Source organism: Psittacula echo, assembly GCF_963264785.1.
Source record: "Psittacula echo genome assembly, chromosome: 4".
Taxonomy (NCBI): Eukaryota; Metazoa; Chordata; class Aves; order Psittaciformes; family Psittacidae; genus Psittacula; species Psittacula echo.
Window position 1 is genome coordinate 103197294 of NC_137738.1, and position 25007 is coordinate 103222300.

General features: G+C 41.8%; 1 protein-coding gene across 1 annotated transcript; it reads right to left on the reverse strand.

Moving 5' to 3' along the window:
- Positions 1-1685: 1685 nt before the first annotated feature.
- On the reverse strand, positions 1686-24996 carry MEP1A (meprin A subunit alpha; the record flags this gene model as incomplete). Its single annotated transcript, XM_080615937.1, has 16 exons — positions 1686-1833; positions 2286-2493; positions 3065-3238; positions 4395-4853; positions 5750-5965; positions 7650-7799; positions 8815-9036; positions 11976-12151; positions 12839-12956; positions 13290-13368; positions 13481-13521; positions 14388-14441; positions 19406-19532; positions 20882-20936; positions 21485-21602; positions 24975-24996. The coding sequence occupies 16 exons, from the start codon at positions 24994-24996 to the stop codon at positions 1686-1688; spliced, it is 2367 nt and encodes a 788-aa protein (XP_080472063.1).
- Positions 24997-25007: the final 11 nt, after the last annotated feature.

Sequence of the window (25007 nt, forward strand, 5' to 3'; positions counted from 1 at the left end):
CAAAACAGAGAGGACAGACACCTTGCTTGAGAATTATTGCTGTGACAGCTCTTCCTAGGGGATAGACTAAGCTTAGGGCTGGGAGCTGGCCGAGCTACGCTGGCTTCTCTGCTCCTGCAGTCTGAGCTGTGCCTTTCACATTTCTCCCCTGTAGCCAAGGGCTGCGAGCAATGCTGATGACACCTGGTGGCTCCAAAGGATCTTCCGTAGGTTACAGGGGTCTTTTGCAGAAACTGAAAGGATGTGGTGTCTGCATTCCCTATGATCCAGACCTCCAGTCTCCATTACCTTGAACCACTGTTGGTTCCAGTTCAATGCTGTGAGGTAAAATAGGTGGGTAAGGCAAGCAAAGGATCAGCAGCTTCAAACCCACTCCAGGATTGTGGGTCTGTAATGCAGCTCCACCACCCATACAGACCTGAGGCACACAAGCAAGACTGATGTTCTGCACTGAAAGCCTGTGGGTGGAGGTTAGAGAGAAAGGGATTTGTTATCCCACAATGGAATTCCCAGTTCTCATGCAAGTGGGGGGAGTTAAGCAAGGGACAATTGGAAACAGCTCTTTGCTTTTAGGAAAATGAATGCCCTAAATGCAAGTTTGAACAGGAAATAAAGAGCTACACATGCTTTGGCCTCGAGCAAAAATGACCAACACTTCAGCTACTGTTTGTGTTTGCACACAAAGCAGATCTTTTCCTTCATACAAGTATAAAAATCTCATATAGAGTTTCCAAAAACCACTTCTCAGAGTGATTTCAGATGGCAAGCCAGGCTTATTATAGTCCTTCTCCCGAGGGGTCAGAGTTAGGAGGCCTTCCTGGAACTGACCTGTATTCAGAGGTACAGATCAAACAAGGTCTCACACTAGAAACTACAGTTAATCAATGCTTTTGGGCAACTTCAGTACAGGTCTATTTAAGGAGTCTAAATATAGATTTTCAGAGCCTTAGAAAGTCATTCTTTCAATATTGTGCTCCAATAACTGTGACAAAACTGCCTTTATCAGATGTGATGTTTGAGAGCTAAGAGATGCTGTGAGCTGCATCCTACAGTGACTGATCCCAGGAAGTGTACAAGTTAATTGTAACGCAGGCTCACTGGAGAGAGGAACCACCGAAGACTCCAGCGCTTAGCACCTGACTTTTCCTAAGCTCATGGGCTGAGTGCAGTATTTGCAATTTACCCATGGTGATTACTTTCATTTGAGCTCCAGGAGTTTCCAAAAACTGCACGTCACCTGTGACCATGGCACCTTTCATCCACTCCCAAAATGGATTTCTTGAGCAATTTCTATAGAAACATTTGTAGAACCTTAACATATGTGCTTCTGTGTGACTTTTTCCAGTGTTTTGAGAGGTTCTACCAGTATTCAAGTTTGAGCTGTGGTTGAGAGTAAATACATGGACTGTCAGCATTGTTGGACTGCTTGCTATTGGATGAAGAAAAGAAACATGCAAAGAATACACAAGGAAGGCAGTGTATGAACTTTCATTAGACAACAGTTCTACATGATGTTCTTTAACTGTGAAGTCTTACAGTGTAAACAGCTATTTGCTTACATCATACATACACACATACATACACTGACTAGTCTTCAACAACTGTATTCATAATTTTTCACTGAAACCTGATGTCTCATGAACTATGGAATAATACCAGGCTGTGATTTATCCTCCTGCAGCTCTTTATCTTCTCACCATCATGGAAATGAGGACAATGGTTAAGACAATGGTTCCAGCAATTCCACCAACTATCAGTCCCAGGATGTTCCCATGGACCTGCCATGACTGACATCTCTCACCAGTAAAGAAGAAAGCTTGTCCTGATGGGCACCTGGGAAAATCAAGTACAGATTAACATGGATCAGGAGTGTTGTCCTGCCCTATAGTTCCACACCAAGGACCTCACACTCACTATCCTGGGTGGGCAGTTTCCATCAGAGAGGTTCACGTCACAACATCCCCGCCTTGTTTGGAAGCAATCTACATACCCTGGAAGCACCAGAGAATGGGGTTTCTTTGCCTCCCCTTATGGTTGCTAGTTAAAACTGGTCACTGCAGTGAAGTGTTTTGCTCCTACTGTTCCTTGAAAACCTACTGGCTTAGACCTCTGAAATGTGTAGCTCTGGATACTTAATAGCTGCATCATTTGCTTAAGAAGTGTCATGGTTTAAACCCAGCCGGCAACCCAGAACCACGCAGCCACTCGCTCACTCCTTCCACTTCCTCCACCCACTCCCGGAGGGATGGTCAAGGCAAGGCAAGCAGGGAAGAGGTCTGTGGTACCTGCAGCTTGCTCTTCCTTTTACATTCACACAGACTCCATCATTCTGGCAAGGGTTTGGGTCACATGGATCTTGCAGATAAGGCAGCTGGTCTTCAACGGGCTGTATATCCTGAGCTGCTCTCTTCTGCCTTTCAAGAATGAGACCTTTCTTGAAGGCAGTTTGTTCAGGTTCAACAGGAACTTCAGTGTTACTGAGGTGACTTAGGTCTTTTAAAAAAGGAAAAAGAGGAGACAGACATCAGACAGGAGTGACGCTATACGTAGTATTCTTCATACCAGGGGCTTACAGGCTGCTTTGTGAACTAGAGGGTACTTCTCCATTTTCCCTTTACAGAGCTCTCGCCATACAGAGCTACTGCCATACCGCAGCAAGTTCTTCACATTCAAAGCACAAAGTAGAAAATAATAGTTAGGTATATCAGTGGTATTCTGCATTTCAAAAAATTATGCCAAGTGTGGCTGTTCTGTTTGAAAATAAGAACAGGGATGGCCTTTCAGTATGTTCAATGCTTAGAAACGGACACAGCTACTGGTTAGGGTGCTTAAAGCTGTCTTAGACGTTAACCTTCAGTAACTTATTGCCATTTAGATTCCTCTGAACTCATAGTCACTTTAATTATCATCACCCACCTGAAACTAAGACAGAAATGCTTTTAAAAGTTGATCCCCATTAGAAGAGACAACGACTCAAGTGGCAATAGTTACTTGGATGTATGAAAAGAGATAGAAAGGATCACCAATTTGCTTTCGTAAGGAGAACCAGGAAGAGGGTCTTTACCATTAAATTCTGCAAAAATAATTAGGTCATCATTTTTCAGAAAGCTCCTCCGTCTTAACTGGCTGTGGGAGATGAAGGTATTCCACCCCAGGGACACGCTTCTATAGCAGTTGCATGACACATCAAAATTTCCAACAATTGATGGTTTTTCCCATATTGAGGTTTCATTATCATCTGCAAAGAGAATATAAGCAATGAACAAGAGCCACAAAGTCTGCAGCTGGAAGTATGACATGCCTTTTTTTCTGTATTACAGTGTTAAATGGGACTTCTGCTGTAAAATCAAATTTAGATCTGAAATACCCAAACAAATCACACAGGACTGACAAATTATGGGTGCCAGCAGATAGTCAGATACGGTCTGCATGAAGACTCTTAGTCTATGTGAGGGCATTGAAATTCCACAACTTCCATTTCCTTAAGGACTAACCAAACACAAGTTACCTCCTCATTGTCACCAGCTAAGAAAGAGCTCCCTTCTGTGTAAGGGCACTCTTTACTGTTTTTTTAAGTACCTATGGTTTAGAATTTACCAGATTTTGTTCATCGCTATGGTTCTGTTAAACATATTCACACCTAAGGCTTAAAAGCTCCTACTGAAAAGGTGTGTACTGAGCTTCCACTGGAAAAAGCAAAGAGGGGTGGAGATTCATCTCTAGTATTTTATTCTGTACAAGCTCACTATTGTCCTGTTGTTCTTGCTTGTTTGAATTAACATACCCATGGGACATTCTAGGGCTGGATGTGGAACTATGGTGCCACATGCTATGTAAACATGGAATTAAGAGGTGAAGTGTGAAAGTGTTCATAATCTGCAGCCTACACCCAGCCAAGCAAGACAGGCTTCAGGTGCTGCAGACTGATCTCACAGGTATTTTTTTCTTAAATACAGCTACAATGTGAATGCTGTGAATTCAGACCATGTATGCCCAAATTAGCCAAGTCTCCAAAATGCAGTTTTAATTTAAATTATTGCTGATTTAATAATGAAATACAACACCCTGCTGTCATTACACCATCCTGTGGTGATATGTCACCTATCATAATGGGCAAAACACAGGTAGCATGGGAATTGCCAGCTCTTAGAACTTTGTATTTAGATTCAAACTCAGATATCCCAGGGACAATTTACAATAACGCCAACCTTCTAGGTGTCACTTTTCACATTAGCTGATCTTTCACAGACAGGAATTCTGAGTCACATGCAAGAAAGTGTCCCAAATTGGGAAATACAGCCAAAGTTGCTCAACTTTTGAGTCCTATGTTCAATCCTCTGACCCAGGTTCCTTGGCTTTCATTTTCATCATTTGTCCAGGCAGACATCACTTACCTGAGCTAACATAATCTGCGCTTGTGGTGAAGCTTCTGCTTGAGGACATCCTTTTCAGGATGTCAGGGTCCTGGTCCAGCACTGTGATTACAGCTTGGCGGTTCAGGGCTGGCCACTCCAGAACACCGTCGTTCTCTCCACTGCACAAGTGAAAGGCGATACGACTGTAGCCACTGGTTCTGGAGTGGGGATGCAAACTTATACCAAAACCATAACCCTCAGGGCTATAAAACCTGGGGCTTTGAATAACATCACTTGATGTGTTTTCAAGGAATTGGCTGAAATTCCGAATGATCCACACAGCTGTGGGACAAGGAGTCTCTGTCAGCGTGACATCGTCGATAGCAATCCCACCAGATGAAGAGCTAGGGTTGCCCTTTACTCCTTGGAAGAGGTAACGGAACTTCTTCTGAGCATTGAGGGTTACATGGGCAATTTTCCAGTTATAGTCATCATCCGCTTTGGTAAAAGGAAAGCAAAACATTGCCATCAGCATGATTAGTGCTGCGATGAAACAGCTTACCCCTAGCCACCCATTCCAACTGCATTTTTGGACAACTGGACCTCTCACAGAGTCCTGAAGGCTAGAGATCTTAAGCTGGTATTGTGATTATAATACATTCACATTGCCTTACCATCTAAATGCTTTGGAGACATTGTGTTAGGAACTCTTCACACATTAGTGAATGTCAGTCTCTAGTGTAAAGGGAACAGGCTAAGGGCCGAGTCATAACAAGTAGATAAGACCCAATGTGTTAGAATTAACTGTTGTTGCCACTTTCACAGGGACTTTTCCTTCCCTGCAAACTGCTGCAGGTTGATACAGGCAGGTTATCACAGGTCTTGGGATTTGACATGTCAAAGGCACAGTGCCATGGCTGAATTTGTCCCACTTAGCAAAATCACCCAAAGTGGGAACTCAGTTCAGATTTCCAGAACTGCATATGTTTTTATATTTCCAACCATGTAAAAATCAGGCTGGGATTCTTAATGACTGCAGATGAGCACAGGTATTTACATCTGACCAGCTCACTGGTAGATAATATAGCCAGTGGAGATCTAGTCAACAGATCTCTTAGCAGAGTTTGGGTCCGTCTCAGTCACTGAGTGTAACATTATTAAGAACATTGTGACTTCTGCTGTCGAGCATCTAAATTACATTATTACAACCCATATTTTCATTGCTAAATGCCCTTACACAATGCCAAAATCCATAGCCAATTGCAAGGTATTCTGGTAGCTTCAGGAAAATCTCTCGATTCCTGTGCCAATCCACTTCATTCATGGACTCAGTAAGGCAACTCTTCCCTCCCCATCTCTAACACTCTAAATATTCCTCATATTAGCACAATTACCTTGAAAGGTTTGAATTTTCCTCAGCTTGCGAACATTTCCAGTGCCATCATCCTCTTTAAGCCAGACAATCAGCTTGTCAGAAAGGCTTCCTGTGGTCTTATAGAAGAACTGGAGGCACTGCTGAGTTCTCTTTGGATAAAGAATTCGAGACTCTAGGATTGCCACATCATCTGCCTTGCCAGAGCTGGTGCTGAAGTACATGAAATAGCCAGCATCTGCAAAGAAAGTGTGGTGTTACTGTCTCCAGATTTCCTATGGCTGCATGGAGCAAATTTACCATTTCAACTTCACTCTTTTAGTAGGCATAAGTGTAGTACTTAACATGAATAGTAGAGGAAATAGTATGTGATAACCATCCAAAACAGACCAGGATAAGAACAGGACTAGTAGTTTGGCATATATATGGAACTCATTGCTGGCAGCTTATGTCAATGTTGCATTAGTTGGTCTGGTTGGATGTCTCAGGAATGTCAGAGATATAAGATAAAGTGTTCAGTGCTGACTGCAAGTAATTAATAGATGCATTTTTTTTTTTACTTGATTTATATTCAAGATAATCTAAAGATAAGATCTTAGAGATCGTATGCTATATTATCTTGTAAAGAGTAAGATAACTTCTCACCAGTGATAAAGGCAATAAAAAAGGCCTGGGTACAAAACTAGCACTCTTCTGAACTTGCACATGAATTTACAGCTTGCCCAAGGACATTTCAAAACTCAGTTTGAGGAAAATATTTAAGAGTTATTGCCCCTCTAGTTTAATTTCTCACTAACATTTTCTGTAGTGTTTTTACTTTAAATTTCAAGGGTCTACTTTTATCCTGACATTTACAAGAGATTCACTGTTGCGCACATATCTTATCTTGGTATCACATGAACTTATTATAGAATCATGGAATAGTTTGGGTTGGAATGGACCTTAAAGCTCATCCAGTTCCAACCCCCTGCCACAGGCAGGGACACCTTCCTCTAGACCAGGTTGCTCCAAGACCCGTCCAGCCTGGCCTTGAACACTGTCAGGGATGGGGCAGCCACAGCTTCTCTGGGCAACCTCACCGGCTTTAGGCCAGGATTCCGCCACTTTGTACGTAGGCAAAATTTAGCAGAAAAGGAACTCTTTTTGGAGCCTGTAGTAGTTTACCCTGTCTAAATAATGACAAATCAGGCCCTTGCTTTTCAGAATTGCCTATTGGGATTTAATCTTTATTCTCTGTTGTAAGCCAGCACCCTGCAGCTGTGACTGGGGCTGACTCTACCTTTTTCTTCCTCTGAAAACCAGAAAAATTACCATATGAAAAAGAAAATTACCCTTAAACTTCTATCATAAAATACTTTGTAACTTTCTTCTACCTCCAGAAACAGCACTCCTCAAGCTTAACTTATCATTCGCTTTGCAAACAGAGCGAACAGAACATTTATAGGTGGCTATGAGCGCCATTTTATTCAGTAACCCAACTCTTACTCAGACTTTGGAAGTTGCAGTGAATCATTTTCCAGGTTATATTTAAAAGGCCTTTAGTTAAGATTGCTCTTTGTCCCACTTTATCTTGCTGGTGTGGAAAACATTCCACTATGTTGAAAAAGATTAACAAGAGCAGAAATGCAACCATAAACTGACACTCACAGGGCCAAGACACATGAAAAGGAAAAGGGCTTTTTGCTTAACTAGAAATGCTACAACTCTGCTGTTTGCTAGGTAGTATCTTAAATACGGTCCTATACTCCTGTGTTTTCAGAGTAGCTGATGCTGGGTTTTCTCAAGGGTTGACTACAATAACAGGTTCAGAAAAGATCTTAAAGATGCTGTATTTAAAACATACTATACCAGTACAGACATGCACAAAGGACCATTACTCCAGCTAACCCCTTTTCCACAGGAAAGCATTCTGTTTGGTTTACCTCTACAACGCCCAGAAAGTGTATGGTCTTCCTGCCCTGCAGCACTGCTCTGCTGATGTACCCAGTCTAAATCATCTTTGGTTCCCTGAATCATGCCACAGATATTTTCAATCTCAAAAGAACACTGGTCCAAAAAAGTGTGAGTTGAAGCTGAAAAAAAATGCACACACGGTTACTTTAAAAGTAGTGTTTCATTACAATTTCTGCTCCAATTTTAGGGTGTTTTGTTTAAAGCAGTACAGACATCCAGTACAAAAGACAACCCACAGCACAGGCAAGCCCAAAGACTCAAAAGAGGGCAGATATGATTCCTGGAGGGATTCCCTGCATAAAGGTAACAAGAGTTGACCACCTTGCAGAAGGTTAAACTCCCATGTGGCAGCTGAAACACAGTGAGTGCTGGTGGCTGTCTTTGTGCCTGCTTGCAAGCCTTGGAGAAACAAGCCACTTTGTGAACAGTGCTGGTGTATTCAATCATTCCTCAGCTGGAGGTTGTGGTTCTGCATGGCTCACTTGTCTTCTTGGTGAGTACAAGCGCTGTTCTTCCACTTCAGGCAAAGTCCACTCAGTTACCTTGGACCAGTCCAGCTGAGTTTGCCTACAAATTGATGCTTCCGTTGGCAGATCATGGGGACAATAACTCTCACTAATAATCACATGTGGTGATAACATCTTCAACCAGCTTAGCAATCAACTAAGCAGTGTCGAACTCTAGACTTAGCCAATCTCAGGTGCAAAATAATCTAATAAAGACCAAACATCAGTAACAAAAGGAAGAAATATAGTTGTATTATAGTTATATTCACGTAAACATGTGAATGTTTTGAATGAATGTTTTTAATTCAAACACAATGAAGCCGCCCAAACACAAGCAGAACACAATCACACATCTGAACCTCCAGAAGCAACACAGAAGAAAAGATGTGGATGGATTGGCTTTCATTGAGTAATCAAACTTTTACAAAAGTAATGAAAGTTAGCAGAGCCAAAGAGAGGGATGAGGAAGGAATAAACAGTTTGGGTCTTTATACCACAGGTCCTCTCCCATACCTCCCCACGAGCATCCGAGAACAGTTTTTGTAGTTTTAGAGACATAAGGGAGGTGAACCAGCCAGGTTCAAGTACCAACAAAGAAACAGTTTGCCATGGTTACATTACGACTTACTGCAGTCATACATGCGATTCAGTCTTTCCAGGTCAATGGCACTGAAGTCTAGACGTTGTCCAATTACGTTATCAAATTCTGGTATCTTTGCTGTGATTGTGGGGATGCTTTCATTTTTGTTAAATGAAAATGGTTGATAGTGCATTAGTGATTCGTAGTCATAGGGGGTGTTCAGGTCAGTGATAGAGCTGTCATCGTACTTCACAAAATTGTGCTCTTTGTCTGGTAAAAGAACAGAAAAGTGCTTCATGCTTAGAGAAATTGGAAAGAAAATGGCTTTAGCATGACCCCTTGGATACAGTTTTATGAAGCAGAATTGATACATCCAAAAGCAGTTACTTTACAATGAAATATTCAAATTTAGCAAGATTTGTTTATGAAGTCATTTGGATGACAAAGCAGTGTCTTTAGATTGCAATTCTGCACTCTAACATGTGTCTTCAGTAAGTTCAAAGTCAAATATCAATGTTCTGTAAAGAATGGGATATTTAGGAGGTCAGATTAGATGGTCTGATAGTAAGCATCCTAAATAATTGAATTTAAGGATTAATGTGCTCCAATCTAGAGCCTGTGAATATTGATGCAAATATTTCCCAGGATATTAGATCACATACGGACAAAGAGAGGCCCTGGAGCCCTCCAATCATTAAGGAGACAGGTATGACACTCCTGGAATGGCTCCAGGTTCTGTTCTTATTTGAAGCAAAGAATACATTAGCAATGGAGGTTGGGGGGATGTTTTTATCCTAGACTGACAAAATTGCTATGATATTTCCATTGAAATGTCTTTTAGAAACATGTTTCTCATGGTTTCTTGGTCAAGTAATTTCTCCTTAGGAAAACTTTTTCATTATGAAGGTGTCTGCTAGGACAAAGAAACTGAGCCATTTCACATACTTTGGTATGGAAGTATAAAGAGACTTTCTCCAAGAACAAACAGCACACGACTGGATTGGTGGATAATTACAGCTTCCCTGTGTAAAGACTGCCCTTCCCTTCTGCAAATCCATTCTGGGTGTGAAGGTCTTCAGTCCAAGGTCTGAGATTGTATAAGAGCTTGGGATTGTCTTACAGATACTGGAATCACATCTTTTATCTGAAAGAGTGAGAATCTTGCTGATCTACTGCTATCACTTTTAATAGCTGCAGAAAATATCTTGGCAGAGCACAGGCTTGTGTAATGATCATTATCAGGCAAAGGGTAACTTCTATGTGTTTTTAAGAGAAATAAACCATAGTGCAAGGTGGCATTTTCATTAGGCTGTCCTGTGGGTTTTCTCTGAAGTCTATCAAGCTTATTAGATTTTCTGTCAACAGCAACATGAATAGAGGATCTCCTCTTGCCAACCAGCTATCTGCATTGCAGTTTATGAGAATTCATTATGGCAAAAACTGCTACCATGCTGTTAAATCTGGGATTGCTGATCAGAATTATGGGAACAGATGTGCACAGCCACACACCAGAGAGCACAATCATATCAGCCTTATTCCCTTTTAGAGGAACAGGCATCTTTTAAATGACTATAGGAGGAGTTTTCTACTTAACAAACTTGCCTAACTGGAAAATGAGCTTTTATAGTAATGGATAGAAACCTACAGAACTGACTGTAGGGATATCAGGACAGCTCCAGGACTCCATTCAAAATAGAGTCACACTAAAGTCCATCAGCTTTATCATTTTTTTAGTGTTCTAGATTTGTGACTACTGAATACACCACAGATACATTAGGAGGATTCAAGGACATATTCTTTTGGAGGAGGAAAAAAAAAAAAGCATGTAGAACTGGCACTGTTTTGTAGAGCTCTTCCATACCTCTGTACATCATGGAGCCCACCAAAGTGCATTATAAGTACATTGTAAAACTTCTTGCTTGAGTTAGTTACAGTGCGCAGCAAAAAGGGGTCCAAAAGTCAGAGTCTAGATACTATTAACATCATCATTATCTTCATCACCACAACCCAAGGTAAGATCAAGTTAATAATAACCTGAATTGATTTTAGTACTAATCCTAACAATAAAAAGGGTCTGCAAAATCAATATTCCCATTTTATCTACTGCTTAGCCACCCCAAAATACATTACAGACTACAGAGTAGAGGCAAGTAGTAATGCACAAGACCATTCACTTGGAACAATTTAAAATATCAGATACTGCTCTTAGAGGTCAGCAGAAACTGCTCATACCAGTAGTTCTTACCTATCCAAAAGAGAACACAGCATTCCCTGAATCTTGTTCCTTTCTGATGACTATTTTTCATGTAGTTTTCACTTATTTGCAAGGATGGTGAGTGTCTAACTCTGAAGACTGAAGAGATGAGCTTGTCCATGCAGAGTATGAGCAATAGCAGGGCACCTTTGCTGCACTGCTGCCATTACTGGCATTGCAAAGCACCACCACTGAGAACAAGAGTTTACAGTTGGTGTCTTTGCCAGCATGCCTTTCAGATTTTGTTATAGACTCCCATTCACTCTTCTTCAAATAAGTGATCATTAAGTTGTACAGAACCAGTTCTCACGGGAGACAGCAGGACAAACTGCCTGCGGACAAGGGGAACTGTAGAGACTCTGCTGAAACTCATAAAGCCACTGAATCGGATGATACTAAACCTGAAAGCAAGATCCTGCAGCAGTAGAGCAGTAGAGAGCAGGATAAAGGCCTGGTTTATGTGTCCCATCTGATGTAATAACTTTGAGGCTTCTCCATGTTCAAAGTAAATCTTTCCAGTTTCAGGAAAGCCTGAGTCTGAGTATAAAAATCTGTCATATTTTGAGAGGACCTTTGATTAAAGAAAAGCCACCTCAAAGCTCACCATCCCAGTAAGTTTACAACTTACATTACACGGCAAGAGAAAACAGACTCACAGGGAGAGGAAGCAATTTGTTCAAAATCAGCGAGCAGACCAGTCCTGGAGCCAAGGGGAAATAAATTCCTCTGACTTCCAAGCAGGGCCTCTCTCTTCTGGCCTTAGACAGTCTCTGGTCAAAGACCAGAGAAGTTGTAGCAAAATCCTGCTACATGTACAGACTGATTTACAGGGGTCTCAGGTGTGGCCCAGTCTTTCTAAAATCATAACTTTAAGAAGGTCTTAAAATCTAGGTGGGAAGCTAAGATACCGATGAACCCGCACTTGACAAAATCTGACTTGTAGGTCAAAACCCACCTGCAATAATTTCATCCCACCAGATCGTCACATAGTCATCCCGGTCCGTCCTCGACTGCTCGTGGTAAAATCCTAAAGCATGCAGGACCTCATGTTCCACAATTGCCCTGTGGTCACACCCTGCCCCAATAGAGAGGCTCTGTCCTGTCTGCTGGTCCCCCACTAGGGACCAACACCTGCGAAAGAGAAAGATCTTATTGTCTGTTAAGTAGAGTTTTCTCTCATCTATTTAAGTTCTCAGACTCCTCATTGGATTTAAAGTAATATCCAAATGTTTAAATATAAAAGAAGTTACATAAATCATTATTTAGATGCTGAACTTGATATTTTACAGATACTCTACTCTGAAAACAGACTAAACCCCTAAAACATACTCACTGTCGCTTGCACGAGGCTAGCAATACTACAATAAACTGGCTTCCACAGCTTTTTTTGAACTGTTTTCCAAAGATTTCAAAACCTGAATTTTGGTTATTCACATCCTTGGTAAGTTAAGAGAATGGATAAGGGGGTCAATTCACCCACCACTGAAATGGAAAGCAACCCTAGGCAGGAAAGTGGAAGCAGTTGGTGAAAACTCAGCAATGCTGCGATTCAGCTCATCAAAGAGTAACCATATACCCATTCCAAGTTCATCGTCTAAATATCCTCTGCAGTCAGCAGAGGGAGGCAGCTGCTTGCAAGCTTTGCATCTAAGAAAGTAAGATGGGTTGCTCTCTTGATGGCCTCTTTTTCTCTGCTGACAACAAACTTAGACTAAACTTTTAGACTCTTAAACAAAATGAATTTAGACTCTTCAAACAAAATGAACTCCAGGCTGATTCTCCACAGCAAAATTAAGCAGAAGTTGGTATAACCCTTACCCGCTCTCTTTTGTAAAGAATATGAAGGTGCTCTCTCCTTCATAGGGCTTAAAATCAACGCAAGACTTCAGACGAAACATTTCAAATGCCTGGAGAATTACTCCTTTGGCATTCAGATCTGGAAAACATGCATCATGAGAGTATCTTTAGTACAATACACAATGCAGATCATTCATTCTGAAGAGGTAAAATATGCACACAGATATACATGTAGGACCAAAGAAAGATTATTGAAAAGCAAACTGGAAAAGAAATATTAATTTGATTAAATTATATTTTGTTATGATAGCTGTAGAAGAAAAAAAATGGGTTTGGTATAAAGGAGCCATCTAGCTATTAGTGAATTTTAATGTGAGAGAACCAGTTCTGAAAAAGACAGGGGTTTTTTATCACAGTGACACCAGTGCAGATAAGGATGGGAACTAAAATCTGCATAAAGTATTTGCATTACCTAGGTTATCAGCCAGAATATAGGGAATGGGGAACTTCCATCTGTAGCTCTCATTTCTTAGTGCATTTAACGGTTTTATCTGAAAAGGGAATTAACAGCTGGTGATGAATCTATGGTGGGGATATAGGCTGATTTGTACCAAAAAAATACAATTAAGATAAGTGATAAATATAAAGTTTTTAATTACTTACAGCGAGCAAGATATCACCCTGAAAGAGGTCCAGTCCAGCAGCTGAAAAGTAATTTGATGGAAGATAATGTAAATGAAATATCAAATATTGACTGCATTTCATCTCATAAACCATATTGAGCTTACTAATACAAGATATATGTCATTGGGCATTTACAGACAATAAAGAAGGACCAGCATCTTCACACTGAAATATAGGGACAGGCCTAAAAGTAACAGTAATTTCTACTCAGTATTTACTAGCCAGCATGGCTGCACTTTTGGTGGCAGAAATCTGGTGGGAACTACTATCCTAGTCTGGTTTGATAACCTCTAGCTTGCTATCAGTCAGTCATACCATGAGACAGTGCTCTAGAGTATATGGTAATATTGAGTAATGCATCAGGAAGAATATCATACAGTGCAAAATCATCAAAGGATATACGGAAATTAGTATTGCAAGAAATATAAAACCAGAGGAAGACAGTAGTGTTGTCCTGTTAAACCACAAGTGTGTTGTGTCTTTTCTATTTGATTTCCTTACCACTTATTCAGAAGCTCAATAAACATGTAAGATCTTTTCCACTTTGTAGAACTTCTATATAGTTATATAGAAAAAAAAATAGAAATGGGGGAAAAATCTAGTGGAACTTAGAGCTTTTCCAATCAATACAGTGTGATACTGCCTTACATCATGGATTCTGTCCAAACTTCAGAAATGAAAGACATGTTTACATAGAGTTACAGTACTAGGATAGATTTATACGTTATACCCAGAGGATGGTAATTCAGAGCTCACTTCATTATATTTCTCCTGTTACCATGAACTACCTGACCAGCAGTCACCCATGTCTTTTTTACCACACTGAAAAATTCATCATTTTGCTTGCAATTTTTCAGGTTTTACAAGAATTTAGATACGAACTCACCTAAGTTTATGTCTGGAATGTCTTTGATTGTCTCACCAGCATCAATATCTGCTGCTGCAGGACAGACAAAACATTACGTGTTCAGATGTGGTCGCACACAGCAAGCAGATGAAAATGCTTCAAAACTCAAAACAGCTCACAGAGCACTTACCAGCTTCATGAGAGAGGTGCCTGACCTGAAAGAGAATAAAATACAACCATTATAAGGTATGAGATGTCTGTGGACTGAAAGGAGCCTGTAGAAGTCAGGTTTCTACTTACAGAGACTGGAGTAGCATAAAGAAAGTGTAATAGAAGCACTAGGCAGAGTGGGAAGATGTTGGAGCTCATTTTTGCAATGGAAAAAGGAGCTGGTCCCTCTCATCTCTTGCAATATATAAAGCATGCTGCTGAGCTTTCCACAGAACATCAGCCAACCAGCTTCTATCTTTCCACCTTCGTAACATTATTATAACATCAAGATTTTCTTTGTAAATGGCACATGATGGCATTGTTGTTATTGATTACCAAAGTCCACTTTGGAGGAATATTACAGAGAGGAATGTGATAACTTCATGTCTTCAGTGCACTTGGTGAAAGTCTTACCCAGACTTTGTGTACAATCTCAATTTGGTCCAAAGTTGCTGACTCCTTCCACCATGCTTGTTATTTGTTAGCATTATGATCTCAACTACACAAGAGGAAAGCCAAATGCTTAACCAGAATTATTGCAGGTTTATAGCACTCCAATGACATTAGAATTTGGCCCAATGCTGTTTTCAAGTAATAATTAACATCACATTGTAAAGATTAGAGATTGTAGAATCATAGAATAGTTAGGGTTAGAAAGGACCTTAAGATCATCTAGTTCCAATCCCCCTGCCATGGACATAAAAGAGAGATTATTATGAATGCCCTGAGAGTGTTTTCCCACAGCTGATCCCATCCGAGGACTGATGCCCCAGTACACAACTGACCATTCTTTGCCTCCATAGATGGTTACATAATCCTTGGCCTTCCAGCCTGATGTTTCTTTCATTTGTGGTGGGCTTCAGAGATTATAAACTATTGTCCTCCACTTTACTATCTTCTTTCTCAGGAGCATGTATCAGGGAAGGTGTATGGGCTAACCGAGCAAGGCTCCAGAAAGCTCTAGATCTCCCACAGGTCCTGCATCATACCTGTTATCCGCTTGCAAATGTCCCATGTTCCGTGGAGTGTCTCAATGCCTTCAACTTAGGCAATTGAATTCTATTTCCTCATTTCACATCTGAAATTACAAGTGATGAAGGTGAAGATGTCCACCTCCGTGCTCAGCAATAAAGTAGGAAAAGGCTTGTACCACGACACAACCACCCACAGCACAATAGAGAGAGCTTGAGTAGGAAGACAAGAAGTGCTGTGGAAGTGCCTCACACATGGCTTCCACTACCAGCAAAAGAGAAGCATTTCTCAAGATAAATCATGTAAAGGCTGTTTTCATAGTTGAGCAAAGAGAGTTAAAACACAGCACAAAGTCCATGATTTGCAGATATGTAGCAGTAAACATGAGAAAGAAACTGGAGCAAAAATCAGAGTAGCCTTAAAACATTTGGGTTTTAGTCCCCTTAACTTAAAAATTACCCAAAAAACTAAAAAGAATGTCTATAAATAAGTCATTCTGTAGGCATAAATTTGAGTTTGTAGAAGACTATGGTTATGCAGCCATCTCATGGGAAGAAGGAGAAACTGGAAGGGCAGAGAGCTGCAGGCATGCATGGCAGGGGATCCTGGGGTTACTGAGCTGGAGGGCTACGGAGGTGATAGAGCAGAGGGCCTGGGTCAGAAGTGATCTGAAGCAGGGCTGGGAGGTGAGGGGAGAGGGTGGAAAGGTTTGTGGAGAAGTAGGAGGCATGGAGCAGACCCCCAGTTAGTTGGACAGAAACAACTTCCAACCTTCATCAGAGGGCAGTGTAACACTGTCCCTGGTATCAAAATGAATATTCAGATGCAGAGACTAGAACCTTATAAATGTGACCATATTCAATCTAATATCTAGAAATTAAGCTGAACCCATTTATAACTGGAGACTAAATGCAGTCTCCTAAGCAGTCATTGAAATTCTTAACTACAATTTCACTCAGTAGCTGCAAATGTTCTGGAGGACACTGGCACCCCTTTGACACAGTGAAACTGAATTTTCCATAGTGAACTGCTCCTGGTACAAAGCACTGTTCAGGGAAAGCACAAAGAGCCCTCAGCTGCTTTTCTTATTGCTGAAGGGGACTTGGAAGCACTGCTGGGTGCCCTACATAACCTGCAGAAAAGCTGGGCCATTCTGTACGCCAGAAGTGTAGACTGCCCTTAGCATTTTAGTAGGCAGCACACGTCCCTGGTTGAGCATTCATGGGAAGCAACTTTCCCATCTCGCAGTTCTTGCCATTTCAAAAATTTCTCCATTCTCTGCTACAATGAAAACAAAAACTTTGCACTCTTTTCCCCCATGAAAAGCAAGGGAGAAGTTCTCCTGCCAGGAGAGTTCACAGCCTGGCATTCACAGTCCGTGGTCATGAGGAGAGTGGATTGTCATAGCGTGCCCTCAACTGTCGTCTCCTATCTCAGACCAGTGCTCTGCCCCCTGTACTACAGTCAGGTCTGGTTTAATGATTAGTTACTTATACAGAGTGTTTTCACCTTGCAGTCACTGACATTTTCCAAAAGAAATTTACTTCAGAAGGGTGATAGATTCATCCCACCCACCATAAGTCAGCAGTGATGTATTACTTCACAGCCAGTAGAGATGAGCCCATCAGAAGAGCAGTGCGTCACAAGTATCTCCTGAATCTCATACTGGAACCCTGAAACCCATACTGGAATTTGGTTTAGACACCAAAGGGAAAGCTGGCCAATTTCTAGTGGTGTTCTTTGTCAGCTGAAGAGCATCCTGTGACCTGTTTGCTTGGATGGTGATTGTCCGATGCCCTGCACCCTTGCTAATCTGGGAACAGTCTTAAGGAAACTGCCTCTAAGCCATATTCTGTTCTCAGGGGCACTAACTCTGGAGTTCCTCAAGAGAAGCAAATGAAAGTTAGGTTTACACCAGACACTTGATCAAACTTTCATAAGATAAACCACACCAGTGCTGTATTGTGTCAAGGTTTGCCAGCAGTTCTGATATGAAAGCACACTTTCACTTACATAAGGAAGACAAGGACCTGTTGGAGCGAGTCCAGAGGAGGCCACAGAGATCCTCAGAGGTCTGGAGCACCTCTGCTATGGAGACAGGCTGAGAGAGCTGGGCTTGTTCAGCCTGGAGAAGAGAGGGCTTCAGGGAGACCTTAGAGCAGCTTCCACTGCCTAAAGCGGATGACAAGGAAGCTGAAGAGGAATTTTTTTACAAGGGCATGGAGGTACAGGATAAAGGGGAATGGCTTTAAACTGACAGAGGGGAGATTTAGATGAGATATGAGGAAGAAGTTCTCTGTGAGAGTGGTGAAGCCCTGGCACAGGTTGCCCAGAGAAGCTGTGGCTGCCCCATCCCTGGCAGTGTTCAAGGCCAGGTTGGATGGAGCTTGGAGCAACCTGGTCTAGCAGAAGGTGTCTCTGCCTGTGTCAGGGGGTTGGAACTGGATGAGCTTTAAGGTCCATTCCAACAGAAACCATTCTATGATTCTGTGATTCTATGATTCTATAATCTGTACATTCCAATTTTAAATACGATTCTTGAAGAAGACTGGGCAAATACATCAGTTTCACCTAAGTACCTGAACATATCCCCTCTAATGGGAAGTGTCTCTCCTGGCAGCAAGGATATTTTCAAGCTGCATCACACTGGGGATTTCTAAATACCCTGTTGTTGCATCTATGGGTTTGCGCTTTTCTGTCAGTCTGGGAGCCAGCTGATACAAACAGCAGAGACCATGTGGAGAACAATGACTGAATGGCTGCCTGACGCTGCCCTGAGCTCCACTGCTGTTTCCAGCTACGTGCTGGTGCTTGGATGTGATCCCATAAGCATTGCAGTCCTTCTGCAGTAAGTTCCCCTACAAATACGCAATAACGCTGTTTATTTTCCAGAACTGCTGATGCATTTGCTCTCAGCAAACTTCTGAAGGCTGACTCCTTACATTTTAAACATTTTTTCTTCCCCCTCCTTGAAGCTGAGCAGTTATTTATCTGTCACTAGCCACGAGAAGCAGGAAGCCACTGTCAGCTCCACAGCCACATGCTCCATCACACATCCAGAGCCTTTACAGTGTCAGCAAACCACACACCCTGCAAACTGCAAGCAAGCAGCCCATCAAACAACAGCCAGATGGACTTGTTCTTCTAGAAACAAGAAAGTGCCAATGACAGGACCAAAGCAACCCTCCTGTTCATTTTGCTCCCTGCTCAGAGGGTCTTCCAAGTGCTGGTTTTCGCACTGTGCTCCTCACTGGGTTCACATCTGCCCTCTCAAACACCACGTGTGAGGAGAACAGGAGCACTCCCTTGCCCTGCCTGCTATGCACCTGCTCTCCTCCTGAAAACTTTGTTTAACCCCAGGATCTCTGAACTGCAACCAAAGGCAGCGTTGGCAGCAAACATGATCTGCTACTGCCAAAAGCCATCTCTCGCTCCCTGCCCCCTGGAAATGGCTTTGTTTTCTATTCAGTACTTTTTAACTCCCCTGCTCTGTGAGACACCTTAGTGACTAGCCACTTGTGTATTAGGAAGCAGATGTGAGCAGCTAGGTTCATGACGGAGACTTCCAAAAGAAACTTTTTTCCTTGAGGATTTCTGGACTGCATATGTGATGCTCCTCTGCAGTGCTCCATTTTCTCCCCACTGCCTTTGAAAACAAGAGACCCTACTTGATTCTTGTGTCCTGGCAATCAAAATACTACAGAACTCAGTACAATCATATTTGTTCAATACATGTCTAAATCACTGCAGCTGGGGCCAAAGGACCCCATTCAATGCTCTCCTTGGAAGAGGGGAAATCACGCAGGGTTTCCTTCTTATACAGTCTTTCAGCCTCCCTCTGTGGTGCAGCTCACAAAGAACAAACTTTGAATTACCAGCAGCTACACCCTCCTGATACGGTTCTGCATCATACTGCAACCCCTCCTTGAAGAAGTCTTCTGAGGGTGGTTTCCTGCTGCTCCATGACACATCGCTGAAGTTCAGCTTCCTATTTTGATGGCCCTGGATTGGTTTCAATGTCAGAATTTGTCTACAGACAAAATTTGTGTCTTGTGATATTTGCTTATGCATGTCCTTCTCTGGGGATGCCTCAAGTGAACTCCCTTCATTTTAATGGAGCTACACTAGTTTACAGCAGCTAAGTCTTGAACTGTAATTTCTTCATGAGATATTGCAATGTAAAGAGAAGATTTAAATAAGGATTCATCATTTCAAATTAATATTATTAGCCTTTCTACCTGGAAATTCAAGAGTCATGTTTAGCATGAGGTATACAGTGATTACCATTAATAGAAGAGTATTTCTAGTTACTTCTTTATCTCTGTATATCTTCATTCGTACATCTCACAAAACCACGGCAAAGTCTAATGACCATCTAAAATGACACTTGTTACTGACAAAACTTCCTACCAAAGTATGGTCTTCATCTCCTGGTTTGCTCAATCTATGCTCCCAGTGAGCACGATCTTGTCCACTGTGCACTATCCCACATATATTGATGTATTCGGAGGAGCACTGGTCCAAAAAGGTGAGGCTCAAAGCTGCTGGGAATAGAGTACATATTTTACCCTGTTCATTAATATCAAATAAGGCTCCCACTGCTAACCCTATTCTGGAGTGTTTACATACAGCACTTAACATGAGGAAATATGTTCTTAATACAGCTGAAGACTACACAGACTTTCACATCTGCATCTGTTACCTCACATAAATGATGTTTTCCCCTGGAAGAAACATCTCACCTCTTTACCCCATTCTCGGCTGGCTATTTCCTTGTGTGAACTAGCTCGGAACCTACGTGTTAGTTTTCCCTTTCAGACACCCATAATATTCTCTAACCCTGCCTGGGATAGGCTCTGTGGCCCATTTCTCTCTTCAGGGTGCCAATCAGAAGTAGTCCTGCTGTAGCTAGTGGCAATATTCAGGTGTATGCTAACACAGCATGTCAGTACTGTGTGGCATGTTGAGTATTCACCTTCATAGCTTTGCCAGTGGAGTTGGAAATCACAATCATCCCCATTTGTGCTCCTGACAGTTTTGCAATGACCATGAGCATGGCTGTTGTTTATGTGTATGTTTACCAAAGTACCTAAATAAGTGGCCAACTATTCAAAGACGCTGAGCAGTTTCCAGGGAGCTCAGGCTGCATTGGCTTCCCTGGTTTGGCTTCTAAGTACCAATTTAAATCCTGATTTAAGAAAAGAAAAGCTGCCCCAAAATGCTGTCACAAGTGTACCCATGCCCAGGGGCAGATCTAGACTGGATTCCTAGACACAGATGCTAACTGATGTCAACAACTTCCTGATGGTCCTCCTAAGCAAGCAGGAAAATCTCCTGACCTAACTTCAGACATTCACAGTGTTGGCGTCCACCACTGTGTTGGCTTCCTTGGCACCTTTACAGTCCCTGAAGAGTAACAGGCATTTGGGACGTGAGTCACCAGACCTATTTTAGACTTCTGTTTTAGATGAGATGGTTTGTAGCTTGAAGAGTTACCTCCTAAGTGCAAGGCAACCCACAGTGACCTGCACAGTGGTGGAGGTTGTTGGCTTCAACTCAACTACAGCTCAAGTAAACCCAACCCTGCATCTGAAAGCAAGGATGCTCACGCATCATGCTAATGCCAACACATTAATGACATACCCTGCCCCTAACCAACAACAGGAGGAAGTTACTTGCTTGTTTTGCCTAGAAGAGTGCCAACAAAGGGATTTATTTCAGTAGCTAGGATGCAAATGGAAATAAAATAGTCTTTTCAATGCAGATAATACCTTTGGTTAGTCTGTTTGCATCAGTTTTAACTCCAGTGTAATACAAATAAGCGCTGGGACAGAAATGTGGCTCAGATAGTTATGTCCTTTGTACAAACAAGAATGAAAATTAATGTCTTCTAAGCTGGAAAAACAATCATATCAAACAAAGTGGTACAAAACAGATTGCTAATACAAAATTACCCATCCAGCTTCTCAAATCTCAGGCAAGTCTGCTCTCCTTCGTAGGGCTTTAAATCAACGCAAGACTTCAGCCTGAACATGTCAAATATCTGCAGGATAACAACTTTAGCATTCAGATCTGAAACAGACAGCAGAGAGTAACAATAGCAGTTGTTTTGCTTTTATATTATTGTAAATATCTATAATTCTAGATAGAAAGTATGAACAAGCGTGCATTAAAACTATGAACACGTATAACAAATATCTACCTGCAGGAAAGAGCAGAAGGCTGTTAGCAGAATTCCCTGAATGAAGTAATTTTGGCAGAGCTCACAGAGAGAGATAATATTGTGGATAAACTGATAGTGCTGAAACAAGCAAACAGGCTTTTGGACATCCAGGGCATCGCTCATGTTTCACTGGGCAGTATTATTGCATATTACTATGTAATTTTAAGTATTGTAAACTCTGAGCTCGGGGCTAGTAAACACAGGAGAAATGTGCAGGATTTTAACACTGATTTAATATTAGATTTTACTCTTAAATTGTTCAAAATTTCAAATAGTGCCTAAAACTAGCTGAAAACAAGAAGGGAGAATGCTCTGAACTTTTTTACTTCTAGAGCACCTGCATTTCCTTTCTGCCTGTACTGAGGTGGGCCTGCTAAGAAGAGATAAGGCACAAAGGGTGCAGTAGTTCAACATGCCTTTTCTTGAGATTAGGATTTCCTGACTTCATTATCTAGAGATGCACTGATACTAGTCGAGTTGGCCACTCATCAGCATCTGGCTGGTCACTGGGGCTGTTGTATTGAAAACAAAGTGTACTGGGGCAGAAGTGCATTGTTCTATCTGGCCAGCAGTAACAAGGGCAGCATAATACAGCCCTTGTTATTAAATTAATGCAGCATAACTCAATAGCAAATGAAACAAAAGCAGCCCAGAGAGCTGGACAAAAAAAGGGTATATCTAATGCAAGTAATACCATGCTACCGTAATAAAAAGTCTTACTACCCAGGCTGTCAGCTGGGATATAGGGGTTGGGAAATTTCTATCCGTAGGAGTTGTTTCTCAGAGCATTCCTCTCCAGCTGTTAATGAGATCTGCATGTTTGTGTTAACATTTTAAGCCCAGTCTTAGCTGATGCTGGTTTAGAGCAGCAGCACATAGTGGTAAGATAATAAATCAACTTCAAAAAGCTTCCTTCCCGTTTCTGAAATGAGATAAACAACCATTTAGGCCAGGGTAACATATCAAGAACTACAATATATGCTTTTTCAAGGACCACACAATTAATCAGGCTGCCTCATCAACCAGCCCATCTCTCTCTAAACAGCAACTGCCCAGAAAGAAGCAAACAACCAACCATTACCACACTATAACATGCCAGTTCTCTGTCTGCAACTAAGGGGATTTGGGGTTGAATAAAGATTTCTGCAACAGTTTAGTAACACCTGCCCAGAGGAGATTTTATTCTTTTTCTCAGGCTTGTATCCTGAAATAACTGTGGACTTCTGAACATTGACACTGATACACTGGTGGAATGGATTTGTTTGGAAGTTGGGCACCTAATAGCCTAACTAGTTAGCTAACCTAGGTTAATTATATGGGATTTCCATGTGATCAAAGGAGACAGACAAGGATTCTGTAGAGGGAAGAGGTTGAGCGGAAACCAAGCTCAGATTGAAGCAATTAAATCTATGTTCTCTGTGTCTCAGATCCCAGTACCGCTGTGTGTTCATCCAGATGCCTAAACATAGGTGTCTGATGCCATTTGAGATGCACAAGGCTATCCATGGGCCGGTAGATGAAACGCTTGAGATATTTCTTCCCTTCTACAGTGGTGCTGGGGGGGACTGGCAGCAGACAATGCTATTTTAAGCAGCTGATCCACATCTTCCATGCTTTAAAAAGCATTTGAAGATCTAATTTTATACCTTTATTTTTTGTAAGGTGCCAGATTCCCCACACAGAGCTGAGGCCAAACCCCAGACACTGTATGGTCCTGCTAGTGTAACATTTTCATTTAGTGCCCTTGTACAAGCACAATCCATGCACAGGCAGTTAATTTTCAGCCCTTTTGTGATAGAGACAACTTATACTCTCCTCACATACATATGAAGAGAAGAAGAAAACCCCTAATGCTGCCCCACATTTTCTGTTCTGTCACCAAAACCAGAAGAAACTTACACCAGATCATAAAGCAGAAAATGGGCAATGTCAGAAAATAAAAGCTCTCAGTGAAATGTTCTGAAGCCCTGCGGCAGGGATGAAGGTACTTGAGCTTCATATCTTGGTCACGGATCACGTGTAACCAACCAGCTCAAGATAAATTCACATCAACAAAGCAGAAGTTGGATTAGAGCCACTGCCAAGGTTTCTCTGGGAGTTGTGCTGCAGAAGAGCACGGGGGGGATGTTGCTGAGCCCTCCTCAGGAGCAGCTGAATGTATTTCCAAATTTATGATGAAGATTTTGGGCTTCCTACACATTTATAATATTTAAAGAGTAGCTCCTGCATTTATATCCCCCAGAAAACAAGTGCATCCTTCTGAAGAGAGAGAATGCTGGTGGTTTATTTCATGTAGCTGTATAGCCATTTGCTGGGTTTAAATTTTTTCCTGATTACACCAGCCAAGATCTAGTTTGTAACTGTGGTCCCAATGTGCAAGGTCCAAAGTACAAGGCCCTGTACAAACTCGAAGTCTATTGGCAGTCCATGCTCTACAGAGCTTGACACAGCTTGACACACTTTTCCTGTTAAAAATCCACAGTTTCCAGGACTTAAATTTATTTGGAAGCTTTGGAATATTTCAGTGTGGCAGGAACCCAGCATGGTCCCATCCCTAAAGCTCTTTACATTGCTAGCAAGTGTGTTTTGAACCCATGCACAGGACTCATGCTTATTTTTGCCCTTTTCCTTTATATGCTTCAACTTCAACCTTTAAAAGAAAGTTCTGCTCTTCTTTCAATGCCCTCCCCCTACCAAGAGGCTCTTCACTTAAAATTGAGGCACGGCCATTAGGAAAGCTAACATAGATCTCAGTGCCTCTGGAGGATCAAAATGAACTCCAGTTTCCAGCATCTTGGTTGAATTTTACATCTCCTGGTCTCTCAGATGAAAGAGTGACTTCCCTGCCTGTGTTTTGCTGAGCAGACCCCTCCACACGAGCATCACAAGTGACAAAGGGACAGAAGAACACAGATCATGAATCTTGACAGTGATCAAACACGGGACAGTCACTAAATCACAACATTGTCCATTGCAGAAAAACATCTACATTGTTTGTGCTATCCAGCACAGCTCTTGCGAACTGAAATTCAAATACTGAAGACAGACACTGACACCAGGTAAGGGAATACCCAGCACATTTACATTCCTGCACCTGCCCTGCTCTGAACAGGAGCAGCACCAAAATCCCAGCCCTCCTCCCTGCTCTATAAAGCTCCCTCACATGACAGTCATAGAACAGCAGTTGCTAACCTGTGTTAAGCATTGCTGCAACAACCTACTTTTCCAGCGGAGCATCACCATCCATCTTGGAG